We start from the raw sequence: 21,567 nt of genomic DNA, 5'->3' as shown, positions 1-21,567 counted from the left end.
GTAACCACCACTCCCTCCAGCAAACACACCCTTGGTTTAAGTCCATCAGTCATGCATGTAACGTTATTGGCTACTCCACTTTCTATGCTGTTCTTAACAGCCACTGTCTATTTTGTACCTACCAATTTGTACTTCTAAATCCCTGCATCTTTTCCCCTATTCTCCCTTTCACCCTCCCAACACATAACCCTCCAAATGATCTCCGTATCTCTCATTCTGTTCCTCTTCTGGTTGTCTGCATAGTGATTTTAGATTCAATTGTTGATAGTTGTGAATTTATTGCCATTTTAATGTTCATAGTTTTGATCTTCTTTTTCTTAAATAATCCCCTTTAACATTTCATATAATAATGGCTTGGTGGCGATGAACTCCTTTAGCTTTACCTTGTCGGGGAAGCACTTTATCTGCCCGTCAATTCTAAATGACAGCTTTGTTGTATAGAGTGGTTCATGCTTTAAGTCCTTGTTTTTCAGGACTTTGAATATTTCTTGCCAGCCCCTTCTGGCCTGTAAAGTTTCTTTTGAGAAATCAGCTGACAGTCTTATGGGAACTCCTTTGCGGGGAACTCTCTGCTTTTCTCTTGCTGCTTTTAAGATTCTCTTTAAGCTTTGGTATTTTAATTATGATGTGCCTTGGTGTGGTCCTCTTTGTGCCCATCTTGTTCATAACTCTCTGTGCTTCCTGGACTTGTATGTCTATTTTATTTACCAAATTGGAAGTTTTCTCTCATTATTTTTTCAAATAAGGTTTCAACATCTTGGTCTTTCTTTTCCCCTTCAGGTAACCTATGATTCGGATGTTGGTACGTTTGAAGTTGTCCCAGGGACTCCTTAGCCTATCCTCGTTTTTCTGAATTCTTTTTTTTTCTTCTTGCCGTTCTGGGATTTTTTTTCTTCCTTAGGTTCCAAATTCTTGACTTGATTTTCAGTTTCATCTCCTCCTCTGCTGGTTCCCTGTAGATTCTTATTTCACTTAGTGTAACCTTCATTTCTGTCTGGGTCTTTCTAATGCTTTCTAATGCTGTTGAAGTACCCAGTGAGTTCCTGGAGCATACTGATAACCAGTGTTTTGAACTCTGCATCTGATAGGTTGTTTATCTCCATTTCATTTAGTTCTTTTCCTGGAGTTTTGTTCTGTTCTTTCATTTGGGCCATATTTCTTTGTCTCCTCATTTTGGCAACCTCCCTGTTTGTTTCTGTGTAGTAGGTAGAGCTGCTTTGACTCCGTCTTAGTAGCATGGCCTATTGTAGAAAAGCGCACCTGTAAATTGTATGGGGTGGAGTCTTACTGGATCAAGAGGGAGGGGCAACCTGTGCCATTGCTCTGTGACTGTGTGGGTGAGGGCTGAGAGAGGGAATGCTACTGCTGCCTGGCCTCTGGAGCTTTGCCCAGGAGTAAGCTGTCCTCTAGCACTCACTCTTATGCTGGTCACTTCACTTTCTCCCCAGATGCCCCTGGTGCCCTTTCAGCTGTTGCCCTGGTGTTGAATCCCAGAAAAGGTGAGTCCACATATGTCTTAAACCCATTGCAGGTCCTCCAAGAGGAATCTCCTGTGAGTCCCACCGTTTCTTCTGCTATCCCAACCCTCATTTGTTTTTACAGCCAGAAGTTATGGGGACTTACTTCCTGGTGCAGGAATCATGGGCTGAATGGTCTGGCCTGGGGCTGGGACCCCTCACTCAGGAGGTAACTCTCCCGATTTTTATCCACCACATGTGGGTGTGGGACCACCTGTTCCATGTCTCCGTGCCTCTCCCTCTCTCTGCGCCTCTTCACCTCTCTGCGCCTCTCACCATGTCTCATCTCTGCCTCTCCTACCCATCTGGATGAATGTCGCTTCTTTAAATCCCTGGTTGTCGGGCTGCCATACAGCTCGATTCTAAAGTTTCTGTGTGGTAATTGTTTTGTAGTGTAGTTGTGATTCTTTTTCTGTAGTTGTAAGAGGAGGCAAGGTGTGTTTACTTATGCCTCTATCTTGACCAGAAGTTGAAATTTAACTAGTTCTTAGTTCAGTTAAGTAACAAATCCTATAGAGCCAGTGGTTGGGTACTCTTCTTTTAAAATGGCAGTAACGTTAATAGTAACAATAAATACAATTGCAAAAACACATTTATTGTGTGTTTAAAAAGCACATTATATTGTGCTTGCTATGTGCCAGATGTTCTAAACACATAAAAGTCCTTATTGACTCATAAGTCTATGCATCAACTACAAAGCTTTCTATGGTAAAACTGTACTATAGTGCTTAATAAACCTACACTCAAAATAATGCCATATGGGTCTAGCAGGGTTACTGTTATGCTTTTTGTCTAAGTCTCTTCTTCTTGCCCGCCAATCTTCTCTCAACACATGGCAAAGCCAAGGCACACTGAATTTGGGGTAGTATACAAAGGTGAAGGGAAACCACTGTGCTAAGTCAGCCATATGTGAAAACGGCTGAATCCTGTTCAAGACAAAGTTCACAATGGGTCTGGATTGAGATTTCCATTCTTAGGTCAAGTATAAAGAAATACTGGATTACCAAGAATGGTGCTGTATGTGTTCTCCAAGTTAGGTAGAACAGGACTAAAAGGCCTTCACCAGAGTAAAGTGAAAAGGACATTTCCTCTTCTCTTTCTCTATAATGTCTTTAATACAGACAAAACTTTCCCAAGCAATAAGTGACTGGTATATTGCCACTGTCTTCATCTTTGGGAATATTTTTCATAATTTTATGGAAATGCTTGATGATAAATAGCACATGGCTCTTCACTAGAAAACAGATGATATTTTGGTATTATCTGAGATCTCATCTATTCTAAAGAATGGGTAGAAGAACAGAAAAAAAAACCCCAGAGAAAATACTTAGAACTAATAAAAATTATCTAGATGTGATGGCCATTCAGCAAATGAGTTTTTTAAAAATGAGTTATAATTTTGTTTCAGTCCACATTTGTTGATATTGTCAAAAAGTGAGTCTGCACTTTCTCTGGTACATCATAATACCACGGTAGTATTTTTCCTTCTAATGAAACTGCTCATCACAAACAAATTCTTAGAAAAAACAATCTTAAGATATCATCAAAATAAATTTGCCTTTTTCCTAGTATTTTCCTATATAAATATTGTCTCCTGACAATACTTAACTATTCTATTAGTACACCTAAAGTCCTAATGAGGGAATTAAAGATGCTTCATCAGAGTCTTGAAGAATAGGGACCCTGAATAGAAAAAACTTAAATAATTTTTACATTTTAAAAATAAATGACTTTTAAAAACCGTAGTATTATGCAGATTGAAAAAACCCCAAAGGGCCAGTAAATGACAGTATATAGAATTCTTAAATACTGCATCAGTTTAAATGTAATCTGCACTGGTAAATCCCTCACAAAACAATAACTCTACAAACAAAATATTATTTTTAAAAAACCTTAAGGTACTACATACTTATGACTGGTAGCTAGCTAATATCTAACAGAAAATTATTGGTTTTCTGTTATTATTTATCATCAGAATACATGTTCAGATTGACAAAAAAGAATCTAATTAGATTTCATCCAGGGTGGCTTAAAAGGAACTAACAGCCTACTCCTAGCACATTGGTTCTATGATTTCATGTACCAAAAGCGTTGCTTCAGAAACATTAAGCTTCATGATTTCACAGCTCACACTTTAAGTAAAACTCCAACAATTAATATGATTTTCTAATATTAATAATTTTCATTATGTAAGGTTCATATTGTGGCTCCTTAGCTAAATCAAAAATACAGAGCTCATCTGTGAAAAACTGAGAGCATAAAATCATGTTGTAAAAAAAGCTGTATAAAACCACAGTATATATAGAAGCAGCCTTGCAGCATAACCTTTTAAGTATAATACCATATAGAACTGCTATCAAACAGAAATTTTACCAAAGTTCAAACTTCATTTATTAGTCTCCTAAGAACCTTTTTCTTTGTTTTTATCTAGTAACTTAGTAAATTTACTATTTGATCTTTAATAAGCAGAAATGATTCTTAAAACATATAAAAAAATCTACAAACTATTAAAACAATATCCAACTTAGTTATCAATATGAGGGACTTGAGTAAGAACAGGCCATCTATAATGCCCCAAATTACGGCTGCATTGGTGAGTTTACGCTTTAATACGTACCAAGAAGTGGTGACATATTCTGAAATATACGAAGCAGCTCTGGTGTAACACATGGGCTGTTTTCCAAAGTCACTAACCTAGGGGGAGAAAAGATTAAATGATTTTCTGTAACCATTAAAGCTATTAACAACTGAAATATTTAAAATAATCATCCCATTTAAAGAAAGAAAAATAGACAATATGAAGTCATAAAATTCTCTCTCTAAACATAAATTACAAAATTCATCAAAATTAAACACCTATTATGTAAATCACGTATTTCTATATACATGGCAAAAACTAAGGAAAGTAACTACATTCTAAAATATGTATATTTATAATGATAAAGCAAAAGCATGATTATTATGAGTGGTCTGGAAGAGATAAAAATTACTTCACTGTTTTTGTTTTCTTGATATATTCTTGTCAAGTATAATTAATGTGTCTCTACAAAGAAACACCGGGCAATTAGTGAAAAAAAGTTGTGTTAAATTTTTAATAAATATGAGCTTACTAAAATTTAAACTATGAACAAGCAAATCTCTCTCATAGTAATAACAATCTGAAAAAAGCCAATGTATAAAAAATAAATTATGTATGGATTGTGCTGTATCACAGAAGTGTGTGGTTTGTTTATCCTCAAACCATCTTCTCCCCACTCCAAAATAAAAGTGAAAGAAGAAAATCATGAATGTCACAATATCTGCAAAAAAAGGGAGGGGGGGATCCTATTCAAAATGGAACATTCATCATAAAAACTCTTATTCAATTACAAATAAGAAAGAATTTCCTTTACCTCATAAGAGAGTACCTATCACTCAAAGAAAACACACCTAGTGATGGTATGAATCTGCTCTCTGAAAAAACAGAAACATGCCACAGAGAGAGTCATCTGCTATTTTGTCTACATTCATATCTGTTGAGTGTATGTGTGTGGGGCGTCTTGGAGAGACTCTAATATGATGAATCAAGAAGTTAATAAAAGGTACAAAGGTAGATGCAAAAAAGTTAGTCTTTATTCACCCAAGATATGACTGATGGAAAAGAGGGAAAAAGAATTCATAAAGAAATTACTCAAATTACTAAGAGTTCAGCAAGATTGCTTAATGTATCAATACACTGTAATTGCCTTTCTCTTCTCACCCGAAGCAGGAGGCACAGATGGGCATTTTGTAAACATGACAAGGGTGAAAACAAAACACAATATTCAAAATCGCTAGCACAACACAGGACACTGTAAAGTATTAGCTGTTTACTCGCATAAGCCACTGTCTAGCATCATGAAAGAATATCCTACCGTAAATTTCAAAGTAAGGTTTCTAGTTTAGACTGAAGTTTAAACACGTAAGAATACACACTTTTTAATTAATAAATTATATTTTGGGGGTTCCTCTTTTTAATAGACATAATAATATGCAAAATATTAATATTCAAAAGATAATAAGAGAAAAATGGACAGAATATATGTCCTAAGCACTTCACAGAATAAAATATTAACACTGGCAATAAAATTGCCTATAAAAAACATAGAAGATATGAAACTTGACTGGTAAGCAGGAAAACATAAATTTTACCAAAGCAAGGTACAATTTTACTCCCCTACCCAAATTAACAGAATTTTTAAGTCTGATATACCTTGTATAGGCAAAGCTGTAGAACAATGACAGTTTTCAAGCTGGTATAATCACTATGTAATTATTATCTGGTAAAGTTGAATATATATACATGTCTATATTCTATGACCAAGCAATTCCATTTCTAGGCAGAAATGTATCTAGTGCATAAGGTCTCACACATGTGTGCTAGGAATCATGAACAAGAATGTTCAGAGGCACATCATTTGAACAGCAAACAAAATGCCAAATGAGTAAATGAATCTGTTACATACATTCACACCATTAAATTCATCAATATGGATAAGCCTCAAAACAAGGAGCCAAAACAGCACGTGAGAACATATTTAACACAATTTATATAAAGTTAAAATACAGTATTTAGAGATACATACACATATATCATTTTAAAAACATTAAAACATACGAAAGAAAACCAGGTAATGAATACAAAAAATAAAAAAATGGTGTAACAGGTTATCCCTGGCATGAAAACAGGAGGATTCAACAAATAGCCATACCAGCAGCTTCACAGGCATTCTCATTGTTCCATTCCTTTTATTTTTTTTTTTTTGGTGTTCTTTATGTTTTTAAAATTTTTATTGCTGACATTATTTCAGAGTCCCCAATTTCCCCACTTTGCCTGCCTCCATTCTGTCCCCGCCCCTCTGACCATCACCACACTGCTTGCTGTCTGTGTCTATGAGTTATACGTGTTCTTTGACCAAAAACAAATTTTTGTTTTATGTAAGTTACAATTACAAATAATATAAGCTCTCTGTTTCTGTATATATGAACTACTTTACAAATTTTAAATGACAAAATCAAAGGTGTGGGGGGGTGATGACCCAGGAAAAACCAGCTACCCACAAAATGAAGTACTTCCCAAGTGCACAAGCAACGGTAGCTTTCACCACCTTACCCTGATTAACAACAAGTTATTTTTACAGGTTTTATTTATTTATTTTTTCAAGGAGGGGGAGGGAGGGAGGAAGAGAAACATTGATGTGCGAGAGCTACATCTGTTGGTTGACTCTCTTACCCCCTACATGGGGACCTGGCCTGCAACCCAGGCATGTGCCCTAACCGGGAATCAAATCGGCAACTCTTTGTTTCACAGGCAAGCACTCAACCCATTGAGCCACAGCAGCCAGGTCCAACAATAACAAAATCTGATTGAACTTTTAAAGAATAAAACTTCAGTGAAGATAGATAAATTTATCTTGTTCACCTATAAAATAGCCGAGAAACCACAAGAAAAACTACAATCCATTTATGGGATTTCACTGAGAAAAAAAATTGAAGGGCATATTCTCAATCCCAGAAGATACTTAAAGAACTCACTTTGTCAATGGGTCTACGTTAAGATTCTATCTGAAGCTTGTTCCTTCCCTCCCATTGTCATTACCTTAGTAAAAAGGCCATTCAGGTTACTGTCACTCTCACTTCGTATGTTAGTTTCCACACTATAAATCATGCTATTAAAATTTTTTTAAAATAATCTTGAGGAATTTAAACTACTTAAAAATAAAATGACATGGCATGTATATATAGATTAAACATATAACAACTTGGAAGGGAATGAGGCAAATTAAAGCACTAAATTCATTATCATCAAGGAAAGGGAAAAGTTATTATTTTGATGAATAATTAGACAAAGCTATATGTACCAACATCTTTCACTAGAGAAATGTAAAATTAAATGTCACCTTTCCACAAAAATATAATAAAGAGAAAACATAAAGAAAAAGAGAGATATAAATATCAATTCAACAAATAAATGTAAGAACATCAAAATCTTTTTAAAGTAACACATTTGGTTATATTAAAATGCAAAATACAAAAATTTGCTCTGTATAAACGACACAACTAAATTTCAAAAAGAAATGCTAAAACATAAAAGATTAAAAAAGATAAGTCAAATTTAAGCAAAATAAATAATTTGACAACATATCAGATAACATTTAAATACAAAATTAAAAGATAAAAAAATTAATCACTATACATATATCACATACTTCATAAAAATATTTTAAATTTTAACTACTATTAAATGTTTGAACAATATATAAAAGTACCAAAGTTTTATGCAATAAATATTTTTTCAAACTTACAGATCAAAAATGCTAGATATAAAAAAAGGAGGCCCCTGACACAAAGGAAACTGACTGGGATACTTTAATAAATCACTGTTGAAATAAAAAAGCAAAATAATAATGTGAACTATTGTGAACTAACAAAATACAAGTTAAAAAAAACCTATATATGAATTTGCATCTTTAATATCATTACTATTTATATAAATATATTACAAAAACGGAGGCTAGAAGTCATTAGAAGTCACGTTAAATTTAGAAACTGTAGAAGTGACATATTTACAATGCAGTAAATCCAGACATGAATCATATACTTCAATATCAGTAAAAAGTTAAAAAATGTTGTGTCAAAGGAGTCATTTTAAAAGCTGTAATACTATCACCAAAATAAAAAACTGAATATTATCTATCAAGAATTAAGAAAAATAGGCAGTTATACACCAGGACAAATTCATAATTTTAAATGTTTTAGCACCTAAGAACAACAAAGGTAATAAATAAGCTAACCATTTCTCTTATAGTTTTAAGGAAATATTCCTACAACTAACTATAGGGAATAAAAAAATTCGATGCACAAACAAACTTAAGGAGAAAAACACAGATTTCATAAATCTAAAATGTAGTTCTTTAATAAGGAAAATCTCTAACAAATGTACTTTCAAAAAAGATAAAACTCAAATTAAGAGATAAAGCAAGCATACATAAGTTTTATTTGCATCTTAAGAGACTCAATGCTAAAACTAAGACATTGAAAATCAAAACCAAAATAAATATGCATAAACTAACAACTAAGAAACAACCTGAGAATGTTATAAAAACTGTGATTAATTTCCCAGACCTGCTGAGAACACATTTCCAGTTCTCTTTATTACTGAATTTTGTTACTGAGAGCATTCCAGTATGAAGAAAATAATTCTTAAAAAGTGGTAAATTGTTAAAATAAATATAACCTTGATATAAAATCAGATATGAAAAAAATGTGCATAACAGATCTAACTCTATTGTAGAGAAAAAACTAAAACTAACTGTAGTATTAGAAAAGAGAGTTTATACAATATATTAAAGTATAATTCACACTAGCAAGTAAAGCTCATCTCAGGATGTCAAAGTTTTCTCGAGAGAGTTTTTATAAATAAATAAATAATAAATAAACAAATAAAATAGAATAATATCTCTTGAGTAGATGGCAAAAAAAGCCATCAAATGAGGTTTTTTTTTAAATAATGAAGAACATTATGACATATAATGGTACATAGCTAATGCTGGTTGTTTACCAGTATTCATGACCCCATTCTATTTCTTTAAAAAAAAAAAAGAACTGTTCATGCAATTCTTTTATTTAAATTCTTTTTAAAAATGTTTTATACTATTACATGCTTGTATTAGAAAATGAAAAATTACTGAGCTAAATCTTAGAATGTAGGTTAAATGGCAAAAACAAACCTAAAGCAAGCAGAAAGGGGAGATAAATGTCAGAAATTAATAAATATGAAACAAACATTCAAGAGAATCCAAGCCAAAGGTTGGTTTTTGAGAAGAATAGTAATATTGACAAATCTCTAGCAAGATGTTTCAAGGCAGTGGTTGGGGGAGGAGAGGGGAGCCATTTAAAAAAAATCACAGGTAAGGGCCAGTTGGTTGGACTACATCCCACAAAGTGAAATGCCTGGTCAAGGTGCAAGCCTGGGTTGCAGGTTGGGTCCCCAATCAGGGCACACATGAGAGGCAACGAGTCAATGTTTCTCACATCGATGTTTCTCTTCCTTTCTCCCACCCTTCCCCCCTCTAAAAATATATGAATAAAATCCTTTAAAATATATAATTCAAAAAACCAATTAATAAGTCTGAAGTTTTATTTTATATACCAAACCACAAACATCAGCTGGTACTGGTTATCCCCAAAAAGTTCAAATTCCCACTCTCCAATATAAATGTTATACCTTTGCTCCCCACAAACATCCCATATCATTATACACTCCTGCTCCAGCCCATGACTACTCAGCTGATGACTACTTTTGTTGAGAAAATAGACGCTAACAGATGGAACACCTACTTATTTCATTCCACTACAATACAGAAGTCCGTCTTCCTGCCTCCAGTTAAAACAGATGAAGTATTCTTGCTGCTATTAAAAAAACAAATCAACCCCTCTACTTGGGCTGAATCCCATTCCTTCTTGCCTCCTTCAATTTGCCCTCTCTGGAGCGTCATCCGTCCCTCTAGACTTCGCATTCCCCATACCAGCCAACTGTTGCCACATTTCGACACTCTTCATCACAGTAAAAGTTCTTAAGCAAGTTGTCAGTGCTTGCAGTCTATATACTTGCTTAACTCCAACTCGTGCTTCAGTCTACTCCAATTTAATCGTTGTTCTTACTACTCCACTGAAATCCCTCCTAACACCTCCATGTGGCCAAATTCACCTTTATGCACTCCTCTTGCTAGGACAATTAGCACATTTGACATAGATGACCGATCCCACTTTTAGGAAATAGTGTCTTCTTGGCTTGGTATTCCTCCTGTATCAGCAGATAGCTCTTTTCTGTCATCTCTGATGACTCCTCATGTGACTGCTAAATGTTGTAAATTCTTCAGAATTTTGCCCCAAGATGAATGTTCTCCAACTGCTCTTCTTTTCCTAAGCAACCTCATAGACTCTCAGGCTTTAAATATCATACATAAAATACTAACCATTTTACAAACATTATCCTAGCCTCAGAACCACCATGTGAAATAGGAATTTTTCCTCATTGCACAGATAAAGAAACTGAGGCTCCCAGAAAATGGTTACAAGTCTGATACAGTGGTATAATTGGGGGTTAACACCTACATTTAATTCCAAATAAGTTCTAATCCACACATATACATATGTGTGGGTGGGTGTGTGTGTATTCTGATGCTTTAAAGAATATTAGCTATTAATAAATTTGGTAAATTTTTAAAAAATGTATTATAATGATTTATTTTGTTTACATATAACTAAAGGGTAGGAAAAAAGAAATTACCATTAACAGAGCAATTTGCTTTTATTATTATCTATTCATGTAATATGTAAAAAGTTTATACACCTTTACTAAACCACATTAATATACTATGTATGTAATACTGATAAGTATCTGAGTCTCTGTCTTTATTAATATTTTACCTTTTTGTACCATTCAATATTGTATAGTATCCACATGTTTACAGAAAAGTATTTATGTGTCAGAGATTAATGTTTTTATTTGTACTCTAGAGTAGGAGCTGGCAAACTATAGTTCGTGGGCCAAATGAAATCCATATCCTATTTCTGTAAATGATGTTTCATTGGCACAAAGCCATACTCATTTGTTTACGTATTGTTTATGACAACTTTTGCTGTAAAACTGAACTGTTGAATAGTTGGGACAGAAAGCCGCACAGCCTGTGAAGCCTAAAATATTTACCATCTGTTCCTTTACAAAATAAAATTGCCAACCTCTGATCTAAAGTAATCTATTCTGTGCAAATGAAAATATATGAATATAAAAGTTTCCAACACATGCTAATTTATAATCACACCATCCACAAGTCATTTAACTTAAAACAACATAATCTAGAAAATAAGAGAAACACGAATTGCAAATAAATATCTACTTAGTTATGTTTTAAATTCATACATCTAGTATTATATACAGATCATTAACTTATAATTTGCACCAAAGACAATTTCTAAGAATCAAAAAACTGTTCATTCCTAGACAGCTGAGCAAAACTAAGAAAATAAGGGAAGGAGAGAAGAAGAAAAAGGAGGGAGGTCCTAAGTATTAATTTTTTCTATGGTTAATTTTTGTGATTTGCTTTTCTAATTCCAATATCAGTTTATACACTGGCATTTTTAAAAATTTCCTGTACTATAAACTACATTTTAAATAGAGACTGCTGTCATCAGTGAAGTAAGCTTAATGAAGCAAAATGATTTTCTAGCACAGTTCCTTAATCTGTAGCACTGAGCTGCCAAAGAAAAGGTTTTTATGTTGGGTTTTTGGGTGTTTTTTAACCTCTTAACACTACATATTACTCACTTAGTAAAATAATAACTCAAGACTAAGTAACACTAACATTTGGGGCTAAGGAATAACCTCAGTATTTACAGAGTAAGGTAGTAAGTGGTTGAAAGTAACTCAACAATCCCCCAAAAGTCTTATTTAACACACTGGAAATTTTAAGTGAATTTTTAGTTTTGAAAATTTATCACCATCCAAATTTTACATTCCAAATTCCACAGATGAAATGCAGCTGAGTTCTTAATGAAACTTCCACTTTAACGCTGACTATTGTAAGCCTACACTGAGCGACAGCTGCCAAGAAAAGATGGAGCTATTATTTTACCCACTTTAGGGAAACTAGTTTTATGTTTTTGTTTTTCAATGTTGAATTTGTAAGCCCTATATATAATATGTCCTTTGCTTTACTAGTATGAGAGTAAGGAAGGCCAGGAAAAAAATAAGATCCATGGTACCAAGTTTTTCCTCTTACCATAATTCTAAACCATCTTCCAGAAGATAAACATGTGGAGGCTGGGAAACATCTGTACTCAGTTGAATAACTGGGAGCAGGAAAGGGTACAGGTTCTTGCTGTCTGCTCCTAATCCCTATGGGAAGTATAAATAAAACTTAATATAAGACACTCTAGGGTCCCACACCCCCACCAAAAAAAAAAAAAAAAAAAAAAATCACCTATCATACATAAAAGCCCTAAAAACAACTTATAAAAAATAAATCAATCAGATTTTAAAGGCTAGCCCTAATTATAAGCATTACTAAAACAAGGTTAGTTCTGTTTACAATTAGAAAGCAGTAGCAAAAAATACTATGCAATTTCCTTATGGTAGTAAAAACATATATACTAAGGCTACAGACATTTGTTCTTTTAAAGAGATTCCATATATAATATTTTCCCATCTCTGACTAGTGAAGAGGTGTTAACACTGAAATATTAACTCCTATAAATTATTTAACCTAAATAACTAATCTAAAATGAATCTAACCTAAATGTTCATCAGTAAGATAATTAAATTATGGTGCATTAATATTCTAGAATGCTGAGCAGCCATGAAAACTGGTTAGATATGAAATGAAACCAATTTCAAAATGATTATCAACTGGATTTAAGAGGTACAGAAATGTATACAACTTTACATGCCAAAAAAATTTTAAATAGCTACTGCATTTACTGCACACTTTCTAAATGTGCAGTATATGCATAAAAATGTTTCTTGGGAGGAAACAGAAAAAATTGTTAACACAAGATAAATATGGAAAGGGGAAAAGAATGTTGGAAGAGGGTAAAGGAGTGTATTTGTTTATTACTTTTCTGTAAGCTTTTAAAAAAATATGTACACATTAGTTTAATGAAGATATTTTGGTAATATTTTTAAAGAGCCAAAAACACAAAGTTAGAGGAAGGGAGGGTATTTTATCTGCAATTCTAGTCTGCCTAACTACTATCTTCTTAAAGTTGACTCTGTGTATCATACTAAATCTCATTTTAAAAGAAAACAAAAAGGATGGAAAGTCCATTTCTAATCCATAATAATTCCTATAAACTGACAAACACAGAAAGGAAATCAAACTATCAAACCACCTCACTTAGGAAATAATTCAAATGTCAATATAGCTTGTAGCAAATTACAATACAATAATATATATGTATTTCCTCTTTTTTGAATTAAAGAGAGATCTTTGTGTTTAAAAATATGTATTCTCCTTTTGATGATTTTGAATATACTAAATTCAATCTTTATCAGAACATACACTTCAGTGGATCTCCTTTTGAGGAAGTATTTATACTAAGTTCAATCTTTATTAGAACATAAACACTTCAGCGAAAATACATTAAGCTTATCCTTAAATATGTTAAGTATAAGTTTGGCCCTTCGTATAACTAAAAACAAGGTGAAAGAACTTATTAAAGGTTTTTCCAAAGAAGAGTATTATAAGAACGTCACATTTAATAAAGTAGCAGTATATTGGGATGTAAAATTAAGTTAAAATTTCACTCTCCATAGCTCAATATTTAACAGGAGAAAAAAATAAAGAACATTAAGACTAGTCAAGTTCATACTGATTATCAAGTAGGCTTAAATTTTCCTAAGAAAATCAGAATCTCTCTACTTAGTGCATATCCCTATGTTCATAATATGCTAGCATAAGCAAAACTAAAGAAAGCAACTGCTAAACATATATGACTCTCAAATCCTGAAGAGATTCTCCTTTATAATCTATTGGCCTGAAAAACATGTACAATCCCAGATATACAGTTTTAAGTTAATTTGAACATTCTTTTGGCCCACAGTTTTAACTGTAAGACATTGTCTACAATACTGTGAGGGCTCAAAAATAAATTCATCGACTATTTATAAAATTACCAGAAATGCTTAAAGGAGGAAAATCATATTGTGCTGTAACGACCTAAGATGTAAGAGGAAATTAGGTGAAGGGTACAAGGGAGTCTCTCTGTAATATTTTTCTCACTGCCTGTTAATCTCTGTTTTTTTTCAAGTGAAGGGGAAATAAAGAATAATACTCTCTGAAAACTGGCATTTCTCAGGGTACTACTTTTGGCTCTCTTCCAATGTCTCATGTATAATAGGTCCTTGAATAATGTTGTTTCATTATAACATTGATGAGAAGCTGTAGGAACTTAACTCTTCTTTGTATCAATTAGCCTAGGACTTAACTACACATGTTGATAATGGCCAAAACTATAACCTCAACCCAAATCTCTGAACTCTCTGAATGACTACAGGACATCATCACCTAGAAGTCATCTCAAACTCTTAAGTCTACCATTGAACCAACCCATTATCTTCCTAACTCACGTGATACGAATCAGTACCTCCCTAGTAATAAATTATATTGCAACCACCTCCTGGTTCCTCTTCCTCAACTCACATCTAAATAATCCTAAATTCTCATTTTCATTCTCTCTTCCTCTCTCTGACGCTTTTCAAATCTTGCCCCTTTCCCCCACAGCTTTACTTCAGGTTATCATTTCTTTCATGGGTAACAGAAGTAGTTCCCAATTACTTTCCCTGACCTTAGTTTTACCCCTTTCCAAGTCAGTACCCTGGTTACACTGGTACCGTGATTACCTTTCTAAATTAAAAATGATGAACACTTCTTCCTCTGAACTTCAAGATAGGTTCTTTACATCTACCTGACCAGGCCCCCACACCCAAGCTCTATACTCTGCTCCAACTACACCAACAACTCAGTATTAGAAATAACTATGTTAATATCTGGAAAAAGTTGGCAGATTTAACCTATGTATTTATTCATTACTGTTCTCAGCCAAGATCCCCTAAAAAGAATATAGAAAGATGTGTTTTTAAAGTCCTATAACTGTTAAGTACAAAAACAGTATAAAAAGAGATAAAAGCATCTCATTTTTTGAAAGCTGTAAAGAAAGACAAGTGGTTACTGACTTAGCAGACTCAGAAAACCAAACCTCAAAGCCAGTAGTGTAAAAAAGGACAAAGAGCAGTCTAATTTACATTATGAAAACTGCAAAAGGCTCAGGAATTGATAGCTCCAATATTTTGGCAGGGGGAAGACTGTATGGGAGGTATTAAAAATAAGACACCCTCTAGAAGGTATCTTATTAGCCTTTGTATAGTCACACAAATAAAAACACTAAATGGCAACCTAACTTAAATTACAATGTAACTATACTGGGAGAATGAGAAAATAGAAGTTACATAGAGGGGAGTGAAAGAACTAAATTTTCATCCTCTTTAAGGGAGGTCAAGAGAGAATGCCTATAATTTTTAAATAAAGAATGAACAACATAAGTATGTTACTTAGAGCTACAGAGACAGAAAGCCTAAGAGACTGGGTACATGTGTTGAAAGTGGATTCCTCTCCAACAAACAGGAAATGGAGATACTGCCACTTTTCATGAAAAGTCTTCAAGGACTGACTCCTTAACCTAACATAAATCAAAACACAAACCTAAAAAGAAGAAACAGAAAGCACCACATTCTCTCACGCCTATGGGACTTTGCACGTGCTGGACAATTTGTTAGAGTACCCTTACCACTCTCATCCCTGCACCACCACCTCAGTAACACCTCTTGCTTAACACTATTTAACACCAACACCATTTGGTAACAACCTCTATCAGGAAGCCTTCTCTAAGGTTCCTCATCCTCAAATCCCACCATGTACCCACACAACTCCATGTTTTTACTGCGGAAAGAGCACTTAACTCTTTAGTCTTTACCTAAATGGCCACAATCACAAAGAGCTTGTCCTATTCATTTCTGTATCCTAGTGCCTAGTACCATGTATTGCCTATTGCTGATGTTTTAACAATGTTTACTGTATGAATAAATGCCTACTTTTACTAAAGCCAACTACTGCAAATTAGAAAAATTTATTTTTAGTCATTATTATATTCTCCAGCAGAAACTAGGGTCTGGGTTCCCAGAATTTAAGAACAAAACGAAAATGTACCAATGCTTACACTAATACCTGCCTGTTAAATTTTAAGTCATAAGATGGCAGTGTTTTCCATGAAAGGAAACTAACCAGTAACTCTTAGTACAATCTTCTCAAAATACTGAAAAACCTATTTTAAGTTACAGTATCAATTTTAATATTAAATGCTATGTGCTTTCTCCCAAGAAGGGTAGTGACTACTTGGCTGGAACCTTGTACCCCTGGCCTACACAAATACACAGGGTACTCAAGTGCCATGATTAAAGGAAAAGGCCCTGCAGACTCCAAACATTCCATGCAGGTTACTCTGGCCTCCTAGGATTTCCTGAGGCAACACTGCCTGAAAAGACATGAAAGCTGAGTTTTTTCCCCATGCATCTCTCATAAAGCTCTCAAACTGAGTCTAAAAACACATTAATCCAAAGATGTGAGGGGATGAGAGTGGTCACTCTTTATTATGTTACTTGCAAGAGCAACTTGAGGCTAGCCACCAAACCACCTCTTAGCTTTCATATCCTGATAAGTGAAAGAAATATCTTTCGGGATAATCACAAGATTTAAAGCGTAGACAGGAAAAGGTGCTAAGCCAGATACTATACTTTAAAAAAAAAATTGTATCACTGTTCATCTATCTAAAACTGCTTTAGATAAAAATTTGTAACTATGAACCCCATCCATAAATATTTACCGAAAGAATGAGTTCATGTTTCAAAAAAGTATCAAGGTGCCTGAGAAAAGTTCTTCTGCACTAATAATAGAAAAGATTTTTTAAAAACTTACTAAAATATTTTAGAGCAATATTCTTAATTTAGAGAGAGATCTCCCATTGGAAAACCAATCAAACTCTGGAGCAAAGGCAGTAAAAATCACTTCAGCATTCCTAAACCAGAGATATTCTAGCATTAGGTACTTCTCTCTGTACACTCTCACCAACAGATGATAATTCACTTTAACAGTTCAAATGAGAGCTAGAGTTCCATTCTTTCTCTCTGAAATTTAGGTTCCTCTTTACATGCTGCACATCCCGACACTTCAAAGTCAAGATGTCTAACACTAAATTTATTCCTCCCCTCAAAAGCAACTCACCTGTTCTCCTGCCTTCCAATTTATGAAAAACTTTTATTTTAAATTAAGGAGAAGAAGTGAAAATGGAGAAAAAGTTTATGCAGAAAAGCCCTGAATACCAAGAAAGTTGTCTGCAAGGTACAATGGACTGCACAAACTATGAATCTACCATCACATCTAATGAAATTGTTTTTAAAAAGTAGAGAAAAATTTTCAAATGTCAAAAATGTCCAAAGTAAACATATAAAAGGTGTTTTTGAAACTGTTTAGATCACACATGATATATAGTATGTGAAATCTTTCATTACCATTAATATAAACCACATGAAAACAATGAACATTTTTAAAGAAAAAAATACTAAACTAATGAACTGTGGAGAAATATCTTACCTGAACAAGATGTATAAGTGTTGTCAGAATAGCACATCTCAACATATTGTGTTCTTCACTCTGCTTCCAAAGAAGAGGCAAATATTGCACCAAACATCCTACATACGGCCGTATCTATCACAACAGAAGTAGGAACAGCAGAAGAATTGTATTAGTAAAAAAGCAACCTACTTCAGGAAACACTGACAGACCTATTTAAGTACCAGACAGAAAATATTTACTATACATAATTCAGTAAGCATATATCCTTTTGAAGATAAACCAGACATTACAAAGAGACACAGAGCACTATGGTAAATACTTTTAAACAATCTTAAACAGTTACCAAGTGTATTGCATAAAATAAAATTTAGAAATATAAAATAACATATCAAGGCCAGTTATTTCAGAATTTAATAGAAAAATGCTGTTATATCCTGGTTCTACCTTAGAACAGTTTAACTGGAAACATACTGCTTGAAAAAGAATCAGCATTTTCTCATTCATTCAACAATTGTCTGCTAGCATCTTCCAAATATCAGGTCCTGAGCCGAAGACACCAGAAAGAAAAGGATATAAAGGTAGACATACAAACCCTCACAATGAGATAGGGTAAGTGCAATGGTGAAGGTGTACAAGGGGTGTAGTGGAAACACTGAAGAAAATCCTTCTGAAAGGATAAAATGAAGCTCACTATGCATTAAGTCAACCAATTTTAAAAATACACACTGAAGCAAACAGCACAGCTTGACAGTGAGCTTCTTAGAACATAAACTGGATCTACACTGAAGCTGGACAGTGCTCCCGCTCTGGGTTTATGGTTACGGTATTTGGAACTGCTCTCTTGAGTGTCCTTGCTGATGAAACAAGTAGTAGATATTCACAGCTTCAATATTATCCATTTCAACCCCATGGATTAAAATTAAAAATTGCTCCCAGAGTATGTGAGCATTTCTTTATTCTGTTTATAAAACATTATATATTAAAAGGGTAGCAAAAAAAACTATGTAATTTGTGTATCCTGCGAAGGGGAATGTACAGAAAGATTAAGTTAAATATTTGTTCAAATATTTCAGAAAGGTAAAACTGAATAAAGAGATTTTACTTATATTACTTTATTTTCAAAATTTGGAATCAAACTATTATAATAGATAGTGTGTTGAGCACTTCATTTTGCAAAGGGTTCTATCACAAAGAACACTCCAACTAAGCTTATACAAGCATACCAATTAATATACAAAAATACAGGTTTCAAAATACCTAACTCACTCATACTCATCTAAAAATAGCATGCTCCAGTGATACGGAAAACAAACCAAATAGAATACTTTTCAAGGAATGGCAGAAAGGAAGTATATGCTATGAATTTAAAACAAACATCCTACATATGGCCATATCTATCTAAGCATACATGCTATGAATTATAGAGTAGGTAATAAAACCGAAGTACCCAGTTACATTGAAAGTCATAACATTTATATCCCAATCTTTGATGTTCAATACAATATATGATGTTCTAAATTAGAACTAAAGCTTCAAAATGACAACAGACATCACCCAGAGTCATGGTTGCAAAAGTCCATAAAAGGGCAAGGGATTAGCAAATGGTAATAACGTAAGAGTCAAATATACCCTTAGGGAGGGATGAGGGAGGTTAAAAAGTGTATTATTGGGGCAACTGAGGAAATAGGAATATGGACTTGATACTAGAGAACAGTACTGAATCAATGTTAAGTTCCCTGACTCTAATCATGGTTTTGACTAAGACGATGGAGAGGTCTAATATTATGGAGTAAAGTGTCATGATGTTTGCAATAAAAATTCAACTGCTTTATTTTTTAAAAATCTATATATGCACATATATTAGAGAAAGAGCAAGTGTGGCAAAATGTTAGTAACTGATGAAACTAGGTAAAGGATATAAAAGTAGTGATTTGTTTCAGCTTTTCATGGAGATGAATAGCAATTACTTGTATAAAATTTTAAAAATACATACATGTATTTAAGAATATAGTTATAGATATTGGGCTAAATAATAGGCCTACAATAGAAACTGAACAATCAAACAATCAGCATAACACAATGGAGATAAAAAGACTGAGTATTAGTCTTATACGTCAGTTCATCAAATATAGGGATATATCCACTTTCATTCATAACACATTAGTAAAAACATGAAAATCATATATGTGATAGTTTAACAAATGTTCTAACAAAGGGTAACATACGCAGGGGGTTTTTAAAAAAATGTTTCTAATGACAATTCATCTTTTGGATAACATTTGCAATAGAATATTTAATATTACACATAGTTCCTTAAGCAATTAAGGAAGTCTTTAAGTTCAGAGACTGCTTAACTTCATACCTGATGATTACATTTTTTTTCTGACTATGTATTTATATGATTCTTACAGTAAAATAACTTAAGGTTTTCAGCTACTTTTTAAAAAAAGTGAAGGAAATTTCTTCCAGTAATTATACACTATGGTATAAATATGGTGACTTCACTGAAACTTCAAAATTAAAATATTATGTAAGAATGGTATAAGAGATTTCAAAACATGTGCAACCTAATAGAAATCAAATTTAATACATAGAAAATAGCTGAAGATTATATAAATGGTTATTCAAAGGTTAACATAAGAAAAAAATTAAACAATTAAGACCACTAAAAATATTTTTTGCAAGCATTTCCAATCCAACTTCTGAAAACAAAAAGTATTACTGGATAACTATATCTTATTGTTATTTACTGATGATTTCATCACCTGAGAAATTTGAATTAACTGTGTTCTCAAAGATGAGTGTAGAGAGAAACACAAAAGCATTTTAAATTTATACTAAGAAAGAGAAATTTCAAACCATTGGAGAAGAAGGTTTTGTTAGAGGTTTGGGAAGAAGAAGGTTAGAAAATTCATTTCTACAGGAAAAAAATCTTTAAAAAAAGTTCTATTATAGCTAGATGATATCTAATAAGGATTATTAAAAATTGCCAAATTGTTTCTATAACCAATTTTTTTATTTTTAAAAAGATTTTATTTTTAGAGAGAGGAGAAGAAAGGGGGAGGGTGAGAAACATCAATTGGTTGCCCCTCTCACACCCCCAACTGGGGACCTGGGCCACAACCCAGACATGTGAGCTGACTGGGAATTGAACCAGTGATCTTTCAGTTTGAGGATGGAAGCCCAACCCACTGATCCACACCAGTCAGAGCTATAATCAATTTTTTAAACAAACAACAATTTACTGTAATTATAGAGTGATCTGAAGTATACTGGACATTTGTAATAATTTCATACGTATGAAACATGGTGAGTTATGTGAGCTCAGGATTATCTTTACCATTTATATATGAGAACACAGGTTAAACACCTTGCCCAAGCTTCTGTTAACTTATATATCAACTGTAATTAAAAAATAATTATAAAAATAAAAAATTAGGAATTCTGCTCAAGACAGTGGCATAGGCAGACATGCCTTACCTCTTCATACAATCACATCAAAATTTCACCTAAAATATAGAACCACCATTCCTCAGAACCATCAGAAGTCAAGCTGAATGGAAGTCTGACAACTACAGAATTAAAGAAACCACACATCCATCCAGACTGGAAAGGAGGAGCGCAGAGGTGGAATGGGCTGATCCATCACACACATGTGGTGGATAAAAATTTGGGAGGGATATCTCAGGAGCAAGAGGTCCAGACACACACCAGGACCCCCAGCCCAGTGTTCCAGTGCCAGGAAGATAAGTCCCCACAACTTCTGGCTACAAAAACCAGTAGGGATTGAGTTGGTGGAAGAAAATGCTGGAGCCCCAAGCACTTTCTCTTAAAAAACTCACACA

General features: G+C 33.6%; 1 protein-coding gene across 4 annotated transcripts in view; it reads right to left on the bottom strand.

The window, feature by feature from the left end:
• IPO11 (importin 11) overlaps positions 1-21,567 on the bottom strand; it is a 192,386-nt gene that overhangs the window by 86,314 nt on the left and 84,505 nt on the right. For all 4 annotated transcript variants that reach the window (XM_054578401.1, XM_054578402.1, XM_054578403.1 and 1 more), the window contains 3 exons: positions 17,741-17,854; positions 12,320-12,435; positions 4,135-4,211 (listed from right to left, as the gene is read on the bottom strand). In XM_054578401.1, coding sequence (XP_054434376.1) covers positions 4,135-4,211; positions 12,320-12,435; positions 17,741-17,854 — 307 coding nt within the window. The remainder of the gene's footprint in view (positions 1-4,134; positions 4,212-12,319; positions 12,436-17,740; positions 17,855-21,567) is intronic.

This window comes from Pteronotus mesoamericanus, unplaced genomic scaffold (assembly GCF_021234165.1).
Source record: "Pteronotus mesoamericanus isolate MK-2021 breed Mesoamerican mustached bat unplaced genomic scaffold, CSHL_Meso_final contig_50, whole genome shotgun sequence".
Classification (NCBI taxonomy): Eukaryota; Metazoa; Chordata; class Mammalia; order Chiroptera; family Mormoopidae; genus Pteronotus; species Pteronotus mesoamericanus.
Note: the sequence above shows the minus strand (reverse complement) of the source record. Positions and strands in the feature narration are given on the sequence as shown.